The sequence below is a fragment of the Psittacula echo genome, assembly GCF_963264785.1.
Source record: "Psittacula echo genome assembly, chromosome: 29".
In the NCBI taxonomy this organism is placed as follows: domain Eukaryota; kingdom Metazoa; phylum Chordata; class Aves; order Psittaciformes; family Psittacidae; genus Psittacula; species Psittacula echo.
The window spans coordinates 123,157-145,034 of NC_137764.1; the positions used below are offsets into that span (position 1 = coordinate 123,157).

Consider the following 21,878-nt stretch of genomic DNA (forward strand, 5'->3'; position numbering starts at 1 on the left):
CACGCTCGGACACGCTCTGACACGCTGGGACACGCTGGGACACGCTGGGACACGCTCTGACACGCTCTGACACGCTGGGACACGCTGGGACACGCTCCGACACGCTCTGACATGCTCTGACACGCTGGGACCCGCTGGGACACGCTCTGACACGCTCTGACACGCTGGGACCCGCTGGGACACGCTCTGACACGCTGGGACACGCTCGGACACGCTCCGACACGCTCGGACACGCTCTGACACGCTGGGACACGCTCGGACACGCTCTGACACGCTCTGACACGCTCCGACACGCTTGGACACGCTCTGACACGCTGGGACACGCTGGGACACGCTCTGACACGCTCTGACACGCTGGGACCCGCTGGGACACGCTCTGACACGCTGGGACACGCTGGGACACGCTGGGACACGCTCGGACACGCGTGACGAGGCGTGTGCGGGCCCACCTTGTGGTTGCGGCCGTGCTTGTCGAGCAGCGCGATGATGGACTTGATGTGGTTCTCCCGGATGATGTTGAGCACCTCGGGGCTCTCGATGAGCACGCAATAGAGCACGTCCAGGATGCCTGCCCCCGCCACAGCGCCCAGAGCCCCATAGAGACCCATAGGGACCCATAGGGACCCATAGAGACCCCATAGAGACCCATAGAGACCCCATAGAGACCCATAGAGACCCATAGAGACCCATAGAGACCCATAGGGACCCCATAGAGACCCATAGAGACCCATAGAGACCCATAGGGACCCATAGAGACCCCATAGAGACCCATAGAGACCCATAGGGACCCCATAGAGACCCATAGGGACCCATAGGGACCCATAGGGACCCATAGAGACCCCATAGAGCCCCATAGAGACCCATAGGGACCCATAGAGACCCATAGGGACCCATAGGGACCCATAGAGACCCCATAGAGACCCATAGAGACCCATAGGGACCCCATAGAGACCCATAGGGACCCATAGGGACCCATAGGGACCCATAGAGACCCATAGCCTGACCCCTAGCAGCCCATAGCCTGACCCCTAGCAGCCCATAGCCTGACCCCTAGAGCCCCATAGCCTGACCCCTAGCAGCCCATAGCCTGACCCATAGAGCCCCATAGCCTGACCCCTAGCAGCCCATAGCCTGACCCATAGAGCCCCATAGCCTGACCCCTAGCAGGCCATAGCCTGACCCATAGAGCCCCATAGCCTGACCCATAGAGCCCCATAGCCTGACCCCTAGAGCCCCATAGCCTGACCCATAGAGCCCCATAGCCTGACCCATAGAGCCCCATAGCCTGACCCCTAGCAGCCCATAGCCTGACCCCTAGCAGCCCATAGCCTGACCCATAGAGCCCCATAGCCTGACCCATAGAGCCCCATAGCCTGACCCATAGAGCCCCATAGCCTGACCCCTAGCAGCCCATAGCCTGACCCCTAGCAGCCCATAGCCTGACCCCTAGAGCCCCATAGCCTGACCCATAGAGCCCCATAGCCTGACCCATAGCAGCCCATAGCCTGACCCCTAGCAGCCCATAGCCTGACCCATAGAGCCCCATAGCCTGACCCATAGCAGCCCATAGCCTGACCCATAGAGCCCCATAGCCTGACCCCTAGCAGGCCATAGCCTGACCCATAGAGCCCCATAGCCTGACCCATAGAGCCCCATAGCCTGACCCCTAGCAGCCCATAGCCTGACCCATAGAGCCCCATAGCCTGACCCATAGAGCCCCATAGCCTGACCCCTAGCAGCCCATAGCCTGACCCATAGAGCCCCATAGCCTGACCCATAGCAGCCCATAGCCTGACCCATAGAGCCCCATAGCCTGACCCCTAGCAGGCCACCGCCTGCCCCCTGGCGCCCCATGCCCCGCCCCACCGGAGGTCCCCCAGCCCCCTAGGGGGCGCCACGCACCCGAGGAGGCCTCGAGGCGGTCGAGCTTCCCCACGAGCCAGTCCAGGTTGGAGCAGAAGAGGGCGCAGTTGGCGCGGTTCCCACGGATCAGGGAGGCTGCGGGGGGAGGGGGTGAGAGCCGGACCCATAGGGACCCATAGAGACCCATAGGGACCCATAGGGACCCATAGAGAGAGACCCATAGAGACCCCATAGGGACCCATAGGGACCCATAGAGACCCATAGGGACCCATAGAGACCCATAGGGACCCATAGAGAGAGACCCATAGAGACCCCATAGGGACCCATAGGGACCCATAGAGACCCATAGGGACCCATAGAGACCCATAGAGACCATAGAGACCCATAGGGACCCATAGGGACCCATAGAGACCCATAGGGACCCATAGGGACCCATAGAGACCATAGAGACCCCATAGAGACCATAGAGACCATAGAGACCCATAGAGACCCATAGAGACACATAGAGTCCCATAGGGACCCACAGGGAGCAATAGCCTGCCCCATAGCGACCCACAGCTTCCACCTTGCCCCATCCCGCCCCATAGCTCCCATCCCGCCCCACAGCTCCCATCCCGCCCCACAGCTCCCATCCCGCCCCACAGCTCCCATCCCGCCCCACAGCTCCCATCGCGCCCCACAGCTCCCATCCCGCCCCACAGCTCCCATCCCGCCCCACAGCTCCCATCGCGCCCCACAGCTCCCATCCCGCCCCACAGCTCCCATCCCGCCCCACAGCTCCCATCGCGCCCCACAGCTCCCATCCCGCCCCACAGCTCCCATCCCGCCCCACAGCTCCCATCCCGCCCCACAGCTCCCATCGCGCCCCACAGCTCCCATCCCGCCCCACAGCTCCCATCCCGCCCCATAGCTCCCATCGCGCCCCACAGCTCCCATCGCGCCCCACAGCTCCCATCCCGCCCCACAGCTCCCATCGCGCCCCACAGCTCCCATCGCGCCCCATAGCTCCCATCCCGCCCCACAGCTCCCATCCCGCCCCACAGCTCCCATCGCGCCCCACAGCTCCCATCGCGGCCGCCCCGCAGCGCCCCCTGGCGCCCGCACCCAGCAGCTCATAGAGCAGGTTCACGATCTCCTTGGCGGCCGCCGCCTCCTCGCCCCCCCCGCGCTCGGCCAAGGCCGCGCTGAGCCCGCTCAGGCGATCGATGCAGGAGAGGAGCAGCGCCACGAGCCCCTGCGGGGAGACCCCATAGAGACCATAGGGACCCATAGGGACCCATAGAGACCCATAGGGACCCATAGGGACCCATAGAGACCCATAGGGACCCATAGAGACCATAGGGACCATAGGGACCACAGAGACCATAGGGACCATAGAGACCCATAGAGACCATAGGGACCCATAGGGACCCATAGAGACCCATAGAGACCCATAGGGACCCATAGGGACCCATAGGGACCATAGGGACCCATAGGGACCCATAGGGACCCATAGGGACCCATAGGGACCATAGAGACCATAGGGACCCATAGGGACCCATAGGGACCCATAGGGACCATAGGGACCCATAGGGACCCATAGGGACCATAGGGACCATAGAGACCCATAGAGACCGATAGAGACCCATAGAGACCCATAGGGACCCATAGGGACCCATAGAGACCCATAGAGACCCATAGGGACCCATAGGGACCCATAGGGACCCATAGAGACCCATAGGGACCCATAGGGACCCATAGGGACCCATAGAGACCATAGGGACCATAGGGACCATAGGGACCACAGAGACCATAGGGACCATAGAGACCCATAGAGACCATAGGGACCCATAGGGACCATAGGGACCCATAGGGACCCATAGGGACCCATAGAGACCATAGGGACCCATAGGGACCATAGGGACCCATAGGGACCCATAGGGACCATAGGGACCCATAGGGACCCATAGGGACCCATAGGGACCATAGGGACCCATAGGGACCCATAGGGACCATAGGGACCATAGGGACCCATAGGGACCCATAGGGACCATAGGGACCATAGAGACCATAGGGACCATAGAGACCCATAGAGACCATAGGGACCCATAGGGACCCATAGGGACCCATAGAGACCATAGGGACCATAGAGACCCATAGGGACCATAGGGACCATAGGGACCCATAGAGACCATAGGGACCATAGAGACCCATAGAGACCCATAGAGACCCATAGAGACCCATAGGGCCCCATAGAGCCCCATAGGGACCCATAGAGCCCCATAGGGACCCATAGGGACCCATAGGGACCATAGGGACCATAGAGACCATAGGGACCATAGAGACCCATAGAGACCATAGAGACCCATAGGGACCATAGGGACCCATAGAGACCATAGAGACCCATAGGGACCCATAGAGACCCATAGAGACCCATAGAGACCATAGAGACCATAGAGACCCATAGAGACCCATAGAGACCATAGAGACCCATAGGGACCCATAGGGACCATAGAGACCATAGGGACCATAGAGACCCATAGAGACCATAGGGACCATAGGGACCATAGAGACCATAGGGACCATAGAGACCCATAGAGACCATAGGGACCCATAGAGACCATAGGGACCCATAGAGCCCCATAGGGACCCATAGAGACCCATAGAGACCCATAGGGACCCATAGAGACCCATAGAGCCCCATAGAGACCCATAGGGACCCATAGGGACCCATAGGGACCCATAGCCCCCATAGCCCCCATAGCGCCCATAGCGCCCCCGCGCTCACCTCCTGCTGGAAGAGGTTTTGCCGCGCCCGCAGGGCTCGCAGCGCGCGCTGGCGCTGGTCGTGCTGCAGCGCCCCCCGCGGCGGCCGGAAGTACCGGATGAGGTCGCGCAGGCTCAGCTCCACGGCGGCCAAGGGCAGCGGCGGGGCGGGGCCCGAGCGGGAGCGCGCGCTCAGCGCGTCCAATGAGCTGCGGGGTCACGGCGGGGTCAGAGCTGCCCACAGGGACCCATAGAGACCCATAGAGACCCCATAGACACCCATAGAGACCCATAGAGACCCATAGAGACCCATAGAGACCCATAGGGACCCATAGAGACCCATAGAGACCCCATAGAGACCCATAGAGACCCATAGAGACCCCATAGAGACCCATAGAGATCCCATAGAGACCCCATAGAAACCCATAGAGACCCATAGAGACCCCATAGAGACCCATAGGGACCCATAGAGACCCATAGAGACCCATAGAGACCCATAGGGACCCATAGAGACCCATAGAGACCCCATAGAGACCCATAGAGACCCATAGAGACCCATAGAGACCCCATAGAGACCCATAGAGACCCATAGAGACCCATAGAGACCCCATAGAGACCCATAGAGATCCCATAGAGACCCCATAGAAACCCATAGAGACCCATAGAGACCCCATAGAGACCCATAGGGACCCATAGAGACCCATAGAGACCCATAGAGACCCATAGGGACCCATAGAGACCCATAGAGACCCCATAGAGACCCATAGAGACCCATAGAGACCCATAGAGACCCCATAGAGACCCATAGAGACCCATAGAGACCCATAGAGACCCCATAGAGACCCATAGAGATCCCATAGAGACCCCATAGAAACCCATAGAGACCCATAGAGACCCATAGAGACCCCATAGAGACCCATAGAGACCCATAGAGATCCCATAGAGACCCCATAGAGACCCCATAGAGACCCACAAGGACCCATAGAGACCCATAGAGACCCCATAGAGACCCATAAGGACCCATAGAGACCCATAAGGACCCATAGAGACCCATAGAGACCCATAGAGACCCATAGAGACCCCATAGAGACCCATAGAGATCCCATAGAGACCCCATAGAGACCCATAAGGACCCATAGAGACCCATAAGGACCCATAGAGACCCATAGAGACCCATAGAGACCCATAGAGACCCCATAGAGACCCATAGAGATCCCATAGAGACCCCATAGAGACCCATAGAGACCCATAGAGACCCATAAGGACCCATAGAGACCCATAAGGACACATAGAGACCCATAGAGACCCCATAGAGACCCATAAGGACCCATAGAGACCGCATAGAGACCCATAGAGACCCCACAGAGACCCATAGAGATCCCATAGAGACCCCATAGAGACCCCATAGAGACCCATAGAGACCCATAGAGATCCCATAGAGACCCATAGAGACCCCATAGAGACCCATAGAGACCCATAGAGATCCCATAGAGACCCCATAGGGACCCATAGAGACCCCATAGAGACCATAGAGACCCATAGAGACCCATAGCGACCCATAGAGACCCATAGGGCCCTCCATCCCCATAGCACCCCATAGCATCCCATAGCATCCCATAGAGCCGCACAGACACCCACCCCATAAACCCCTCAGCCCCATAGACCCCCCGAGCCCCATAGCACCCCATAGCCCCATAGAGCCCCATAGCACCCCATAGACACCCACCCCATAGACCCCTCAGCCCCATAGACCCCCCCAGCCCCATAGCACACCCTAGCCCCATAGAGCCCCATAGCACCCCATAGACACCTACCCCATAGACCCCTCAGCCCCATAGACCCCCCGAGCCCCATAGCACCCCATAGCCCCATAGAGCCCCATAGCACCCCATAGACACCCACCCCATAGACCCCTCAGCCCCATAGACCCCCCCCAGCCCCATAGCACATCCTAGCCCCATAGAGCCCCATAGCACCCCATAGACACCCACCCCATAGACCCCTCAGCCCCATAGACCCCCCCCAGCCCCATAGCACACCCTAGCCCCATAGAGCCCCATAGCACCCCATAGACACCCACCCCATAGACCCCTCAGCCCCATAGACCCCCCCCAGCCCCATAGCACCCCATAGCCCCATAGAGCCCCATAGCACCCCATAGACACCCACCCCATAGACCCCTCAGCCCCATAGACCCCCCCCAGCCCCATAGCACACCCTAGCCCCATAGAGCCCCATAGCACCCCATAGACACCCACCCCATAGACCCCTCAGCCCCATAGACCCCCCCCAGCCCCATAGCACCCCATAGCCCCATAGAGCCCCATAGCACCCCATAGACACCCACCCCATAGACCCCTCAGCCCCATAGACCCCCCGAGCCCCATAGCACCCCATAGCCCCATAGAGCCCCATAGCACCCCATAGACACCCACCCCATAGACCCCTCAGCCCCATAGACCCCCCGAGCCCCATAGCACCCCATAGCCCCATAGAGCCCCATAGCACCCCATAGACACCCACCCCATAGACCCTTCAGCCCCATAGACCCCCCCCAGCCCCATAGCACCCCATAGCCCCATAGAGCCCCATAGCACCCCATAGACACCCACCCCATAGACCCCTCAGCCCCATAGACCCCCCCCAGCCCCATAGCACATCCTAGCCCCATAGAGCCCCATAGCACCCCATAGACACCCACCCCATAGACCCCTCAGCCCCATAGACCCCCCGAGCCCCATAGCACCCCATAGCCCCATAGAGACCCATAGCACCCCATAGACACCCACCCCATAGACCCCTCAGCCCCATAGACCCCCCCCAGCCCCATAGCACATCCTAGCCCCATAGAGCCCCATAGCACCCCATAGACACCCACCCCATAGACCCCTCAGCCCCATAGACCCCCCGAGCCCCATAGCACCCCATAGCCCCATAGAGCCCCATAGCACCCCATAGACACCCACCCCATAGACCCCTCAGCCCCATAGACCCCCCGAGCCCCATAGCACCCCATAGCCCCATAGAGCCCCATAGCACCCCATAGACACCCACCCCATAGACCCCTCAGCCCCATAGACCCCCCGAGCCCCATAGCACCCCATAGACCCCTCAGCCCCATAGACCCCCCCAGCCCCATAGCACCCCATAGCCCCATAGAGCCCCATAGCACCCCATAGACACCCACCCCATAGACCCCTCAGCCCCATAGACCCCCCCAGCCCCATAGCACCCCATAGCCCCATAGAGCCCCATAGCACCCCATAGACACCCACCCCATAGACCCCTCAGCCCCATAGACCCCCCCCAGCCCCATAGCACACCCTAGCCCCATAGAGCCCCATAGCACCCCATAGACACCCACCCCATAGACCCCTCAGCCCCATAGACCCCCCCAGCCCCATAGCACATCCTAGCCCCATAGAGCCCCATAGCACCCCATAGACACCCACCCCATAGACCCCTCAGCCCCATAGACCCCCCCCAGCCCCATAGCACCCCATAGCCCCATAGAGCCCCATAGCACCCCATAGACACCCACCCCATAGACCCCTCAGCCCCATAGACCCCCCCCAGCCCCATAGCACCCCATAGCCCCATAGAGCCCCATAGCACCCCATAGACACCCACCCCATAGACCCCTCAGCCCCATAGACCCCCCGAGCCCCATAGCACCCCATAGCCCCATAGAGCCCCATAGCACCCCATAGACACCCACCCCATAGACCCCTCAGCCCCATAGACCCCCCCCAGCCCCATAGCACATCCTAGCCCCATAGAGCCCCATAGCACCCCATAGACACCCACCCCATAGACCCCTCAGCCCCATAGACCCCCCGAGCCCCATAGCACCCCATAGACACCCACCCCATAGACCCCTCAGCCCCATAGACCCCCCGAGCCCCATAGCGCCCCATAGCGCCCCATAGCGCCCCACAGCCGCCCAGCCCCATAGATGCCGGCAGAGCCGCGGCGCGCCGTGGCGCACTATGGCGCCCCCTAGCCCGCCCCGCAGCGCCCCCTAGGCACCGGATGAAGTGCCCGTAGAGGCCGGCCGTGCTGTAAACCAGCCGCGCCGCCTGCGCCTCCTGCTGCTGGGAGCGCGACAGCGACAGCGCGTCGTCCATGTGCCCCTCCTGGTGCAGGATGGCCTGGGAGGCACAGGGACCATGGGGACCACTGGGACCCATAGGGACCCATAGAGACCCATAGAGACCCATAGAGACCCACAGGGACCCATAGAGACCCATAGGGACCATAGGGACCCATAGGGACCCATAGGGACCCATAGGGACCATAGGGACCCATAGGGACCCATAGAGACCCACAGGGACCCATAGAGACCCATAGGGACCCCATAACACCACAAAGAAGGCCCCATAGACCCTGCAGAGCCCTTTCAGAGACCCCCTCTTAGAGACCCCCAAAGACCCCAGAACCCATCTATAGCCCCCAGAGCCCCATAAGTGCTGACCCAGCCCCATTGCCCATCCCCATCCCATCCCCATCCCCATCCCATCCCATCCCCATCCCATCCCCATCCCATCCCCATCCCATCCCCATCCCCATCCCCATCCCATCCCCATCCCCATCCCCATCCCCATCCCCATCCCATCCCCATCCCATCCCCATCCCCATCCCATCCCCATCCCATCCCCATCCCCATCCCCATCCCCATCCCCATCCCATCCCCATCCCCATCCCCATCCCCTCCCCATCCCCATCCCCATCCCCATCCCCATCCCATCCCCATCCCCATCCCATCCCCATCCCATCCCCATCCCCATCCCCATCCCCATCCCCATCCCATCCCCATCCCATCCCCATCCCATCCCCATCCCCATCCCCATCCCATCCCCATCCCATCCCCATCCCATCCCCATCCCATCCCCATCCCATCCCCATCCCCATCCCATCCCCATCCCATCCCCATCCCCATCCCCATCCCATCCCCATCCCATCCCCATCCCCATCCCCATCCCCATCCCATCCCCATCCCCATTGCCCAGCCCCAGCCCCACCGCGCCCCCGTCCCCACCTTCCTCTTGAGCAGCCCCAGGCGCAGCGCCTTGGGGTCTGCCGCGGCGTACGTGAGCCAGAGGCCGCTGTGCAGGTGCTGCAGGAAGCACAGCGATTCCCCGTACTTGAGCTCGGGGGGGCCCATCCCCTCCACGTCCCGCTTGGGCAGCGCCTCCTGCTTCTCCTGCGGGAACGGGCAACGGCAGAGGGACGGCATCGGGGTCAGGGGGGAATCGGGGTCAGGGGGGATCGGGGTCAGGGGGGGATCAGGATCAGGATGGGATCAGGATGGGATCAGGATCAGGATCGGGATCAGGATGGGATCAGGATGGGATCCGGATCAGGATCGGGATCAGGATGGGATCAGGATCAGGATCGGGATCAGGATGGGATCAGGATGGGATCACGATCAGGATCAGGATGGGATTGGGATGGGATCAGGATGGGATCGGGATGGGATCAGGATGGGATCAGGATGGGATCAGGATCAGGATCAGGATCAGGATGGGATCAGGATGGGATCAGGATGGGATCGGGATGGGATCGGGATGGGATCAGGATGGGATCGGGATGGGATCAGGATGGGATCAGGATCAGGATCAGGATGGGATCAGGATGGGATCAGGATCAGGATCAGGATGGGATCAGGATGGGATCGGGATGGGATCAGGATGGGATCAGGATGGGATCAGGATCAGGATCAGGATCAGGATAGGATCAGGATCAGGATCAGGATGGGATCACGATCAGGATCAGGATGGGATCAGGATGGGATCAGGATCAGGATCAGGATGGGATCAGGATGGGATCGGGATGGGATCAGGATGGGATCAGGATCAGGATGGGATCAGGATGGGATCAGGATCAGGATCAGGATCAGGATGGGATCAGGATCAGGATCAGGATGGGATCGGGATGGGATCAGGATCAGGATCAGGATGGGATCAGGATGGGATCAGGATGGGATCAGGATCAGGATCAGGATGGGATCAGGATGGGATCGGGATGGGATCAGGATGGGATCAGGATGGGATCGGGATGGGATCAGGATGGGATCAGGATCAGGATCAGGATGGGATCAGGATGGGATCAGGATCAGGATCAGGATCAGGATGGGATCAGGATCAGGATCAGGATGGGATCAGGATGGGATCAGGATCAGGATCAGGATGGGATCAGGATGGGATCAGGATCAGGATCAGAATGGGATCAGGATGGGATCAGGATCAGGATCAGGATCAGAATGGGATCAGGATGGGATCAGGATCAGGATCAGGATCAGGATGGGATCAGGATCAGGATCAGGATGGGATCAGGATGGGATCAGGATCAGGATCAGGATGGGATCAGGATGGGATCAGGATGGGATCAGGATCAGGATCAGGATGGGATCAGGATGGGATCGGGATGGGATCGGGATGGGATCAGGATCAGGATCAGGATGGGATCAGGATGGGATCAGGATGGGATCAGGATCAGGATCAGGATGGGATCAGGATGGGATCGGGATGGGATCAGGATGGGATCAGGATGGGATCGGGATGGGATCAGGATGGGATCAGGATCAGGATCAGGATGGGATCAGGATCAGGATCAGGATCAGGATGGGATCAGGATCAGGATCAGGATGGGATCAGGATGGGATCAGGATCAGGATCAGGATGGGATCAGGATGGGATCAGGATCAGGATCAGAATGGGATCAGGATGGGATCAGGATCAGGATCAGGATCAGAATGGGATCAGGATGGGATCAGGATCAGGATCAGGATCAGGATGGGATCAGGATCAGGATCAGGATGGGATCAGGATGGGATCAGGATCAGGATCAGGATGGGATCAGGATGGGATCAGGATGGGATCAGGATCAGGATCAGGATGGGATCAGGATGGGATCGGGATGGGATCAGGATGGGATCAGGATGGGATCGGGATGGGATCAAGATGGGATCAGGATGGGATCAGGATCAGGATGGGATCGGGATGGGATCAAGATGGGATCAGGATCAGGATCAGGATGGGATCAGGATGGGATCAGGATGGGATCAGGATGGGATCGGGATGAGGACGGGGCCGGCTCCCACCTTGGATGCCCGGAAGCAGAAGGCGGTCACGTGGGTGCTGGCGGCCGCCGCCTCCACGAGCAGCAGCCCCTGGTCCCCCGGCAGCCCCAGGTACCGGCCCGTGGTCACGTGACGCAGGCGGAAGGGTTGGGCCCAGCGCAGGTGGCTCCCGCTCCAACTGCAAGGGAACAGGGATAGGGGATAGGGGATATGGGATATGGGATATGGGGTATGGGATATGGGATATGGGGTATGGGATATGGGGTATGGGGTATGGGGTATGGGGTATGGGATATGGGGTATGGGATATGGGGTATGGGGTATGGGATATGGGGTATGGGATATGGGGTATGGGATATGGGATATGGGATATGGGGTATGGGATATGGGGTATGGGGTATGGGGTATGGGGTATGGGATATGGGGTATGGGATATGGGATATGGGGTATGGGATATGGGATATGGGATATGGGGTATGGGATATGGGGTATGGGATATGGGATATGGGATATGGGATATGGGATATGGGGTATGGGATATGGGGTATGGGATATGGGATATGGGGTATGGGATATGGGATATGGGATATGGGATATGGGATATGGGATATGGGGTATGGGATATGGGGTATGGGATATGGGATATGGGGTATGGGATATGGGATATGGGGTATGGGATATGGGGTATGGGATATGGGGTATGGGGTATGGGATATGGGATATGGGATATGGGATATGGGATATGGGGTATGGGATATGGGGTATGGGATATGGGGTATGGGATATGGGATATGGGATATGGGATATGGGGTATGGGATATGGGATATGGGATATGGGGTATGGGATATGGGGTATGGGATATGGGATATGGGATATGGGGTATGGGGTATGGGATATGGGGTATGGGGTATGGGATATGGGGTATGGGATATGGGGTATGGGGTATGGGATATGGGATATGGGATATGGGATATGGGATATGGGGTATGGGGTATGGGATATGCGATATGGGATATGGGATATGGGATATGGGGTATGGGATATGGGGTATGGGGTATGGGATATGGGGTATGGGGTATGGGGTATGGGATATGGGGTATGGGGTATGGGATATGGGATATGGGGTATGGGATATGGGATATGGGATATGGGGTATGGGGTATGGGATATGGGATATGGGATATGGGGTATGGGATATGGGATATGGGATATGGGGTATGGGGTATGGGGTATGGGATATGGGATATGGGGTATGGGATATGGGATATGGGGTATGGGATATGGGGTATGGGATATGGGATATGGGGTATGGGATATGGGGTATGGGATATGGGATATGGGATATGGGGTATGGGATATGGGGTATGGGATATGGGATATGGGATATGGGGTATGGGGTATGGGATATGGGATATGGGGTATGGGATATGGGATATGGGGTATGGGATATGGGGTATGGGGTATGGGATATGGGGTATGGGATATGGGATATGGGGTATGGGGTATGGGGTATGGGGTATGGGATATGGGATATGGGGTATGGGATATGGGGTATGGGGTATGGGGTATGGGGTATGGGATATGGGGTATGGGATATGGGGTATGGGATATGGGATATGGGATATGGGATATGGGATATGGGGTATGGGATATGGGATATGGGGTATGGGATATGGGGTATGGGGTATGGGATATGGGGTATGGGATATGGGGTATGGGATATGGGGTATGGGGTATGGGATATGGGGTATGGGATATGGGGTATGGGATATGGGATATGGGGTATGGGATATGGGATATGGGGTATGGGATATGGGGTATGGGGTATGGGATATGGGGTATGGGATATGGGGTATGGGGTATGGGATATGGGGTATGGGATATGGGGTATGGGATATGGGATATGGGATATGGGGTATGGGGTATGGGGTATAGAGATGGGGACACCCCTGTGGTCAATGGGGATGCCCTTGGGGACACTGGTACCTGATGCGCAGCGGCTCCAGGCGCCAAAGGGACCGGGCCTGGGTACAGACGGCTCCTCCTTCATAGCTGACAACACTGCTGGGGGGGCACCGTCAGCACAGGAACCCATATCCCATACCCCATACCCCATACCCCATACCCCATACCCCATATCCCATACCCCATACCCCATATCCCATACCCCATATCCCATACCCCATATCCCATATCCCATACCCCATATCCCATATCCCATACCCCATACCCCATATCCCATATCCCATACCCCATACCCCATATCCCATATCCCATATCCCATACCCCATACCCCATATCCCATATCCCATATCCCATACCCCATATCCCATACCCCATATCCCATATCCCATACCCCCATTCCCCCCCCTACCCCCCCTACCCCATTCCCACCTCCTCTCCTCCCCCTGCTCCGGCGCTGCCGTGGTCAGGCACTCATCCATGTGCCCATGGAACAGCCTCAGGACGTGCCCCCCCGTCACGTACCCTATGGACACCATGGGGGGGTCATTGGGGTCACACGAGGTCACCCCCCCCACACCCCATAGCATCCATGGGTGCCCCCCCCCAGCACCCATGGGTGCCCCCCTGGCCCCACCTTCCTCCGAGCCCGAGCTGATGGGGTTCATGTTCCATAGGGTCTGCATGAAGGAGGCGTCGACCTGCAGCTCCCCACTGGCCGTGCTCAGGTGCTGCGCGGGGGGGACACACGTGTTACATGGGATGGCACGCGTGTTACATGGGATGGCACATGTGTTACATGGGATGGCACGTGTGTTACATGGGATGGCACATGTGTGTTACATGGGATGGCACGTGTGTGTTACATGGGATGGCACATGTGTTACATGGGATGGCACATGTGTGTTACATGGGATGTCACATGTGTGCGTTACATGGGATGGCACGTGTGTGTTACATGGGATGTCACATGTGTGCGTTACATGGGATGTCACGTGTGTGTTACATGGGATGGCACATGTGTGTTACATGGGATGTCACATGTGTGCGTTACATGGGATGGCACGTGTGTGTTACATGGGATGGCACATGTGTGTGTTACATGGGATGGCACGTGTGTGTTACATGGGATGGCACATGTGTGTTACATGGGATGTCACGTGTGTTACATGGGATGTCACGTGTGTGTTACATGGGATGGCACATGTGTGTTACATGGGATGTCACGTGTGTGTTACATGGGATGGCACATGTGTGTGTTACATGGGATGGCACATGTGTGTTACATGGGATGTCACGTGTGTGTTTCATGGGATGGCACATGTGTGTGTTACATGGGATGGCACATGTGTGTGTTACATGGGATGGCACATGTGTGTTACATGGGATGGCACATGTGTGCGTTACATAGGATGGCACGTGTGTGTTACATGGGATGGCACGTGTGTGTTACATGGGATGTCACATGTGTGTGTTACATGGGATGGCACGTGTGTGTTACATGGGATGGCACATGTGTGTTACATGGGATGGCACATATGTGTGTTACATGGGATGTCACGTGTGTGTTACATGGGATGTCACATGTGTGTTACATGGGATGTCACGTGTGTGTTACATGGGATGGCACATGTGTTACATGGGATGGCACATGTGTGTTACATGGGATGTCACATGTGTGTTACATGGGATGTCACATGTGTGTTACATGGGATGGCACATGTGTTACATGGGATGGCACATGTGTGTTACATGGGATGTCACATGTGTGTTACATGGGATGTCACATGTGTTACATGGGATGTCATGTGTGTTACATGGCATGGCACACATGTTACGCGCGCTCTTTGCGTGTTCTTTATGTGGTCTTTACATGCTCTTTGTATGTTCTTTACACACGTGATCTTTGCACACACACATGCTCTTTGCGTGTTCTTTGAGTGTTGTTAGCGTGCTCTTTGCATGCTCTCTGTGTGTTCTTTGTGTGCTCTTTGTGTGCTCTTCACGTGTTCCTTGCGCACTCACCAGGTACCGCTCCGAGGAGACGCTCACCAGGATGAGGTCGTCCCCGACCCGAACCTTCTCCCCCTCCGAGCGCTGCTTGGACGCGGGGTGCATGGTCCACCAGCAGGGCTCCCCTGCGCCGAGAGCCCGGGCGGGCTGAAACCCACCCGCACCGGGCCCAAACCCACCCGAACCGGGCCCAAACCCACCCGGAGCGGGCCCAAACCCACCCGCACCGGACCCAAACCCACCCGCACCGGGCCCAAACCCACCCGAACTGGGCCCAAACCCACCCGAACCGGACCCAAACCCACCCGAACCGGGCCCAAACCCACCCGCACCGGGCCCAAACCCACCCGCACCGGACCCAAACCCACCCGCACCGGACCCAAACCCACCCGCACCGGACCCAAACCCACCCGCACCGGGCCCAAACCCACCCGGACCGGGCCCAAACCCACCCGCACCGGACCCAAACCAGACCCAAACCGGACCCAAACCCACCCGAACCGGACCCAAACCCACCCGGACCGGGCCCAAACCCACCCGGACCGGGCCCAAACCCACCCGCACCGGACCCAAACCAGACCCAAACCGGACCCAAACCCACCCGAACCGGACCCAAACCCACCCGGACCGGGCCCAAACCCACCCGCACCGGACCCAAACCAGACCCAAACCGGACCCAAACGGACCCAAACCGGACCCAAACGGACCCAAACCGGACCCAAACCGGACCCAAACGGACCCAAACTGGACCCAAACGAACCCAAACCGGACCCAAACTGATCCAAACCGGACCGAAACCGGACCCAAACTGACCCAACCAGACCCAAACCGGACCCAAACCAGACCCAAACGGACCCAAACCGGACCCAAACGGACCCAAACCGGACCCAAACCGGACCAAAACCAGACCCAAACTGATCCAAACCGGACCGAAACCGGACCCAAACTGACCCAACCAGACCCAAACTGACCCAAACCGAACCCAAACCGGACCAAAACCAGACCCGAACTGATCCAAACCGGACTCAAACCGGTCCCAAACTGACCCAACCAGACCCAAACCGGACCCAAACTGACCCAAACCGGACCCAAACCGGACCCAAACGAACCCAAACCGGACCCAAACCGGACCCAAACTGACCCAAACCGGACCCAACCGGACCCAACCGGACCCAGAAGTGCCCCCAAGGGCCTGCAGCTGCCCCCGGCAGCGCCGCTCACCGGCCGCGTCCTCCTGCAGCCCCACGTCGAAGGCCAGTTTGTCGGTGACGGAGCGCGACGTGGTCAAACAGCTCAGGTACTGCGGGAGGAGCACCCAGGGACACCCAGGGACACCCAGTGAGACCCATTGACACCCATTGACACCCAGTGACACCCATTGACACCCACTGACACCCATTGATACCCATTGACACCCAGTGACACCCAGTGAGACCCAGTGACACCCATTGAGACCCATTGACACCCAGTGACACCCATTAACAACCAATGAGACCCATTGACACCCATTGATACCCATTGACACCCATTGAGACCCACTGACACCCACTGACACCCATTGATACCCATTGACACCCAGTGACACCCATTGACACCCACTGACACCCACTGACACCCATTGATACCCATTGACACCCAGTGACACCCAGTGAGACCCAGTGACACCCATTGAGACCCAGTGACACCCATTGACACCCATTGAGACCCATTGAGACCCATTGATAACAATTGAAACCCATTGAGACCGATTGACCCCCATTGATACCCATTTACACCCATTGAGACCCATTGAGACCCATTGACACCCACTGACACCCATTGAGACCCATTGACACCCATTGACCCCCATTGACACCCATTGATACCCAGTGAGACCCATTGACCCCCATTGATACCCAGTGAGACCCATTGACCCCCATTGACACCCATTGACACCCATTGACCCCCATTGACACCCATTGATACCCATTGACACGCATTGCCCCCTCATACCCCATTGCCCTCCATTGCCCCCATTGCCCCCCATTGCCCCCCATTGCCCCCATTGCCCCCCATTGCCCCCATTGCCCCCATTGCCCCATTGCCCCCCATTGCCCCCATTGCCCCCATTGCCCCCCATTGCCCCCCATTGCCCCCATTGCCCCCCATTGCCCCCATTGCCCCCATTGCCCCATTGCCCCCCATTGCCCCCCATTGCCCCCCATTGCCCCCATTGCCCCATTGCCCCCCATTGCCCCCATTGCCCCCATTGCCCACCATTGCCCCCCATTGCCCCCATTGCCCCCATTGCCCCCATTGCCCCATTGCCCCCCATTGCCCCCATTGCCCCCATTGCCCCCCATTGCCCCCATTGCCCCCCATTGCCCCCCATTGCCCCCATTGCCCCCATTGCCCCCCATTGCCCCCATTGCCCCCCATTGCCCCCCATTGCCCCCCATTGCCCCCATTGCCCCCATTGCCCCCATTGCCCCCCATTGCCCCCATTGCCCCCCATTGCCCCCCATTGCCCCCATTGCCCCCATTGCCCCCATTGCCCCCCATTGCCCCCATTGCCCCCATTGCCCCCATTGCCCCCATTGCCCCCTTACCATTCCACTGTGCGAGTGCCGCAGCAGGATCGCGTGCCCATAGAGCAGCGTCCGGTGCCCCCCACCCTGCGAAGACTTGGGGGGGGGGGGAGATGGGGGTCAGGGGGGGACCCCAACACCCCCCATGGGGGGGGACCCTTGTATTGGGGCACCCCTTGTGCCCCCTCTTGTGCAAGCCCTGGGGGGGTCCATGCGGAGGGGTTGGGGGGGGGGTCACACGAGGACACCTGGGTCCATGCGGAGGTTGGGAGAGGAGCGGGATGGGGATGGGATCCAATGGGATGATGCGAGGGGATCCAACGGGACGGCATCCAATGGGATGATGGCGTGGGACGGGATAGGATGGGATCCAACGGGACAGCATCCAATGGGATGATGGCGTGGGATGGGATAGGATGGGATCCAACGGGACAGCATCCAATGGGATGATGGGATGGGATGGGGGGGGGGGGCACAGCACCACAGCGGCACCTACCCACTTATCCAGGTCGAGCCCCTGGGGTGGGCAATGGGGGGGGGGACAGGGGGGCAAATGGGAAGGGGGGGGAGAGAAAAGGGGGGTCAAAGGGGGCTTGGAACCCCTCAAAGCCCTCCTCAACACCCCCCCTGCCCCATAGAAACCCCCCCTGCCCCATAGAAACCCCCCCTGCCCCATAGAGCATCCCCCGCCCCATAGAGCATCCCCCGCCCCATAGCGCCCCCCCTGCCCCATAGCGCCCCCCCTGCCCCATAGCGCCCCCCCTGCCCCACCTCGGCTCCGGGCTGGGCGCTCGTGGCCAGCATCTCCTGCAGCGCCCGCACCGAGAGCGACTGCTCCAGCACGAAGCAGCAAATGGCCAGGTCCGGGGGCACGGCCTGGGGGGGGCATTGGCCCCATAGGGCCCAGAGGTGACAATGGGGTCCCCTTGTATCTCCAGAGGTGACCATGGGGTCCCCATAGGGCCCAGAGGTGACCATGGGGTCCCCTTGTATGTCCATAGGTGACCATGGGGTCCCCATAGGGCCCAGAGGTGACCATGGGGTCCCCTTGTATGTCCATAGGTGACCATGGGGTCCCCATAGGGCCCAGAGGTGACCATGGGGTCCCCTTGTATCTCCATAGGTGACAATGGGGTCCCCATAGGGCCCAGAGGTGACCATGGGGTCCCCTTGTATCTCCATAGGTGACCATGGGGTCCCCATAGGGCCCAGAGGTGACCATGGGGTCCCCTTGTATCTCCATAGGTGACCATGGGGTCCCCATAGGGCCCAGAGGTGACAATGGGGTCCCCTTGTATCTCCATAGGTGACCATGGGGTCCCCATAGGGCCCAGAGGTGACCATGGGGTCCCCTTGTATCTCCATAGGTGACCATGGGGTCCCCATAGGGCCCAGAGGTGACAATGGGGTCCCCTTGTATCTCCATAGGTGACAATGGGGTCCCCATAGGGCACAGAGGTGATAATGGGGTCCCCATAATCCCCCCATAGGTAACAATGGGTTCCCTATCCCCCCCCATAGGTACCAATGGGACCCCCCTATCCCCCCCCATAGGTAACAATGGGACCCCCCTATCCCCCCCCATAGGTACCAATGGGACCCCCCTATCCCCCCCCATAGGTAACAATGGGACCCCCCTTTCCCCCCCCATAGGTACCAATGGGACCCCCCTATCCCCCCCCATAAGTACCAATGGGACCCCCCTATCCCCCCCCATAAGTACCAATGGGACCCCCCTATCCCCCCCCATAGGTAACAATGGGACCCCCCTTTCCCCCCCCATAGGTACCAATGGGTTCCCTACCCCCCCCCATAGGTACCAATGGGACCCCCCTATCCCCCCCCCATAGGTACCAATGGGACCCCCCTATCCCCCCCCATAGGTACCAATGGGACCCCCCTTTCCCCCCCCATAGGTACCAATGGGACCCTCCTTTCCCCCCCCATAGGTACCAATGGGTTCCCTACCCCCCCCATAGGTACCAATGGGACCCCCCTATCCCCCCCCATAGGTAACAATGGGACCCCGCTATCCCCCCCCATAGGTACCAATGGGACCCTCCTTTCCCCCCCCATAGGTACCAATGGGTTCCCTACCCCCCCCATAGGTACCAATGGGACCCCCCTTTCCCCCCCCATAGGTACCAATGGGTTCCCTACCCCCCCCATAGGTACCAATGGGACCCCCCTATCCCCCCCCATAGGCACCAATGGGTTCGCTATCCCCCCCCATAGGTACCAATGGGACCCCCCTATCCCCCCCCATAGGTACCAATGGGACCCCCCTATCCCCCCCCATAGGCACCAATGGGACCCCCCTTTCCCCTCCCATAGGTACCAATGGGTTCCCTACCCCCCCCATAGGCACTAATGGGACCCCCCTATCCCCCCCCATAGGTACCAATGGGACCCCTTTATCCCCTCCACCCCCCCCCGGGTGTCAATGGTGCGGTCCGGCCGTGTCCCCGCGTGCCCCCGTACCTGGGCGTTGGAGGTGGGCTCCAGGCCGCACAATCGATTGCCGAAGCCCTCGGCCGCCAGGCACAGCTTGAGCGGTTGATTGCGGAGCGTGGCCGAGCACTGCAGCACCACCTCGTCCTCCTGTGGGGCGGCCCCATAGGGAGCAATGGGGACCCATAGCGGGCAATGGGACCCATAGGGGGCAATGGGGACCCATAGGGGGCAATGGGGACCCATAGCGGGCAAATGGGACCCATAGGGGGCAATGGAGACCCATAGGGGGCAATGGAACCCATAGGGGGCAATGGGGACTCATAGGGGTCAATGGGGACCCATAAGGGGCAATGGGATGGACCCATAGAGATCAATGGGACCCATAGCGGGCAATGGGACCCATAGAGAGCAATAGGGATGCATAGAGAGCAATGGGGACCCATAGGGGGCAATGGGGCAGACCCATAGAGAGCAATGGGGACCCATAGGGGGCAATGGGGCTGACCCATACAAGGCAATGGGGACCCATAGAGGGCAATGGGGACCCATAGAGAGCAATAGGGATGCATAGAGAGCAATGGGGACCCATAGGGGGCAATGGGGCAGACCCATAGATAGCAATGGGGACCCATAGGGGGCAATGGGGCTGACCCATACAAAGCAATGGGGACCCATAGGGGGCAATGGGGCTGACCCATACAAGGCAATGGGGACCCATAGAGGGCAATGGGGACCCATAGAGGGCAATGGGGACCCATAGAGAGCAATAGGGATGCATAGAGAGCAATGGGGACCCATAGGGGGCAATGGGGCAGACCCATAGATAGCAATGGGGACCCATAGGGGGCAATGGGGCTGACCCATACAAGGCAATGGGGACCCATAGGGGGCAATGGGGCTGACCCATACAAGGCAATGGGGACCCATAGGGGGCAATGGGGCTGACCCATACAAGGCAATGGGGACCCATAGGGGGCAATGGGGCTGACCCGTACAAGGCAATGGGGACCCATAGAGGGCAATGGGCCCCCTCCCCCCGCTATGGGGCAGGCGCCCCCCATGGCTCCCTATGGGGTGGGGGCGGGGGTGACCTCCCTGTGTCCCCTCCCCCCCCCACCTGTTCCCATCGCTCCCAACCCCCCCCCCGGGTGGGGGAGGGGCAGATTCCTCCCGCGCGCCCCGGATGCCAAAG

General features: G+C 59.6%; 1 protein-coding gene across 1 annotated transcript in view; it reads right to left on the bottom strand.

Annotated features, from left to right (window-relative positions):
• The window catches only part of LOC308230981 (ryanodine receptor 1-like), a gene marked incomplete at both ends in the record, with an annotated part of 146,196 nt that overhangs the window by 123,143 nt on the left and 1,175 nt on the right, over positions 1–21,878 (bottom strand). Inside the window, 15 exon segments of the mRNA XM_080636060.1 lie at positions 450–568; positions 1,903–1,998; positions 2,968–3,097; positions 4,631–4,817; positions 8,638–8,759; positions 9,647–9,811; positions 11,711–11,867; positions 13,677–13,754; positions 14,085–14,178; positions 14,290–14,383; positions 15,678–15,790; positions 16,887–16,965; positions 18,254–18,328; positions 19,004–19,108; positions 20,714–20,833. Of these exon segments, the coding sequence (XP_080492186.1) occupies positions 450–568; positions 1,903–1,998; positions 2,968–3,097; positions 4,631–4,817; positions 8,638–8,759; positions 9,647–9,811; positions 11,711–11,867; positions 13,677–13,754; positions 14,085–14,178; positions 14,290–14,383; positions 15,678–15,790; positions 16,887–16,965; positions 18,254–18,328; positions 19,004–19,108; positions 20,714–20,833 (1,734 nt within the window).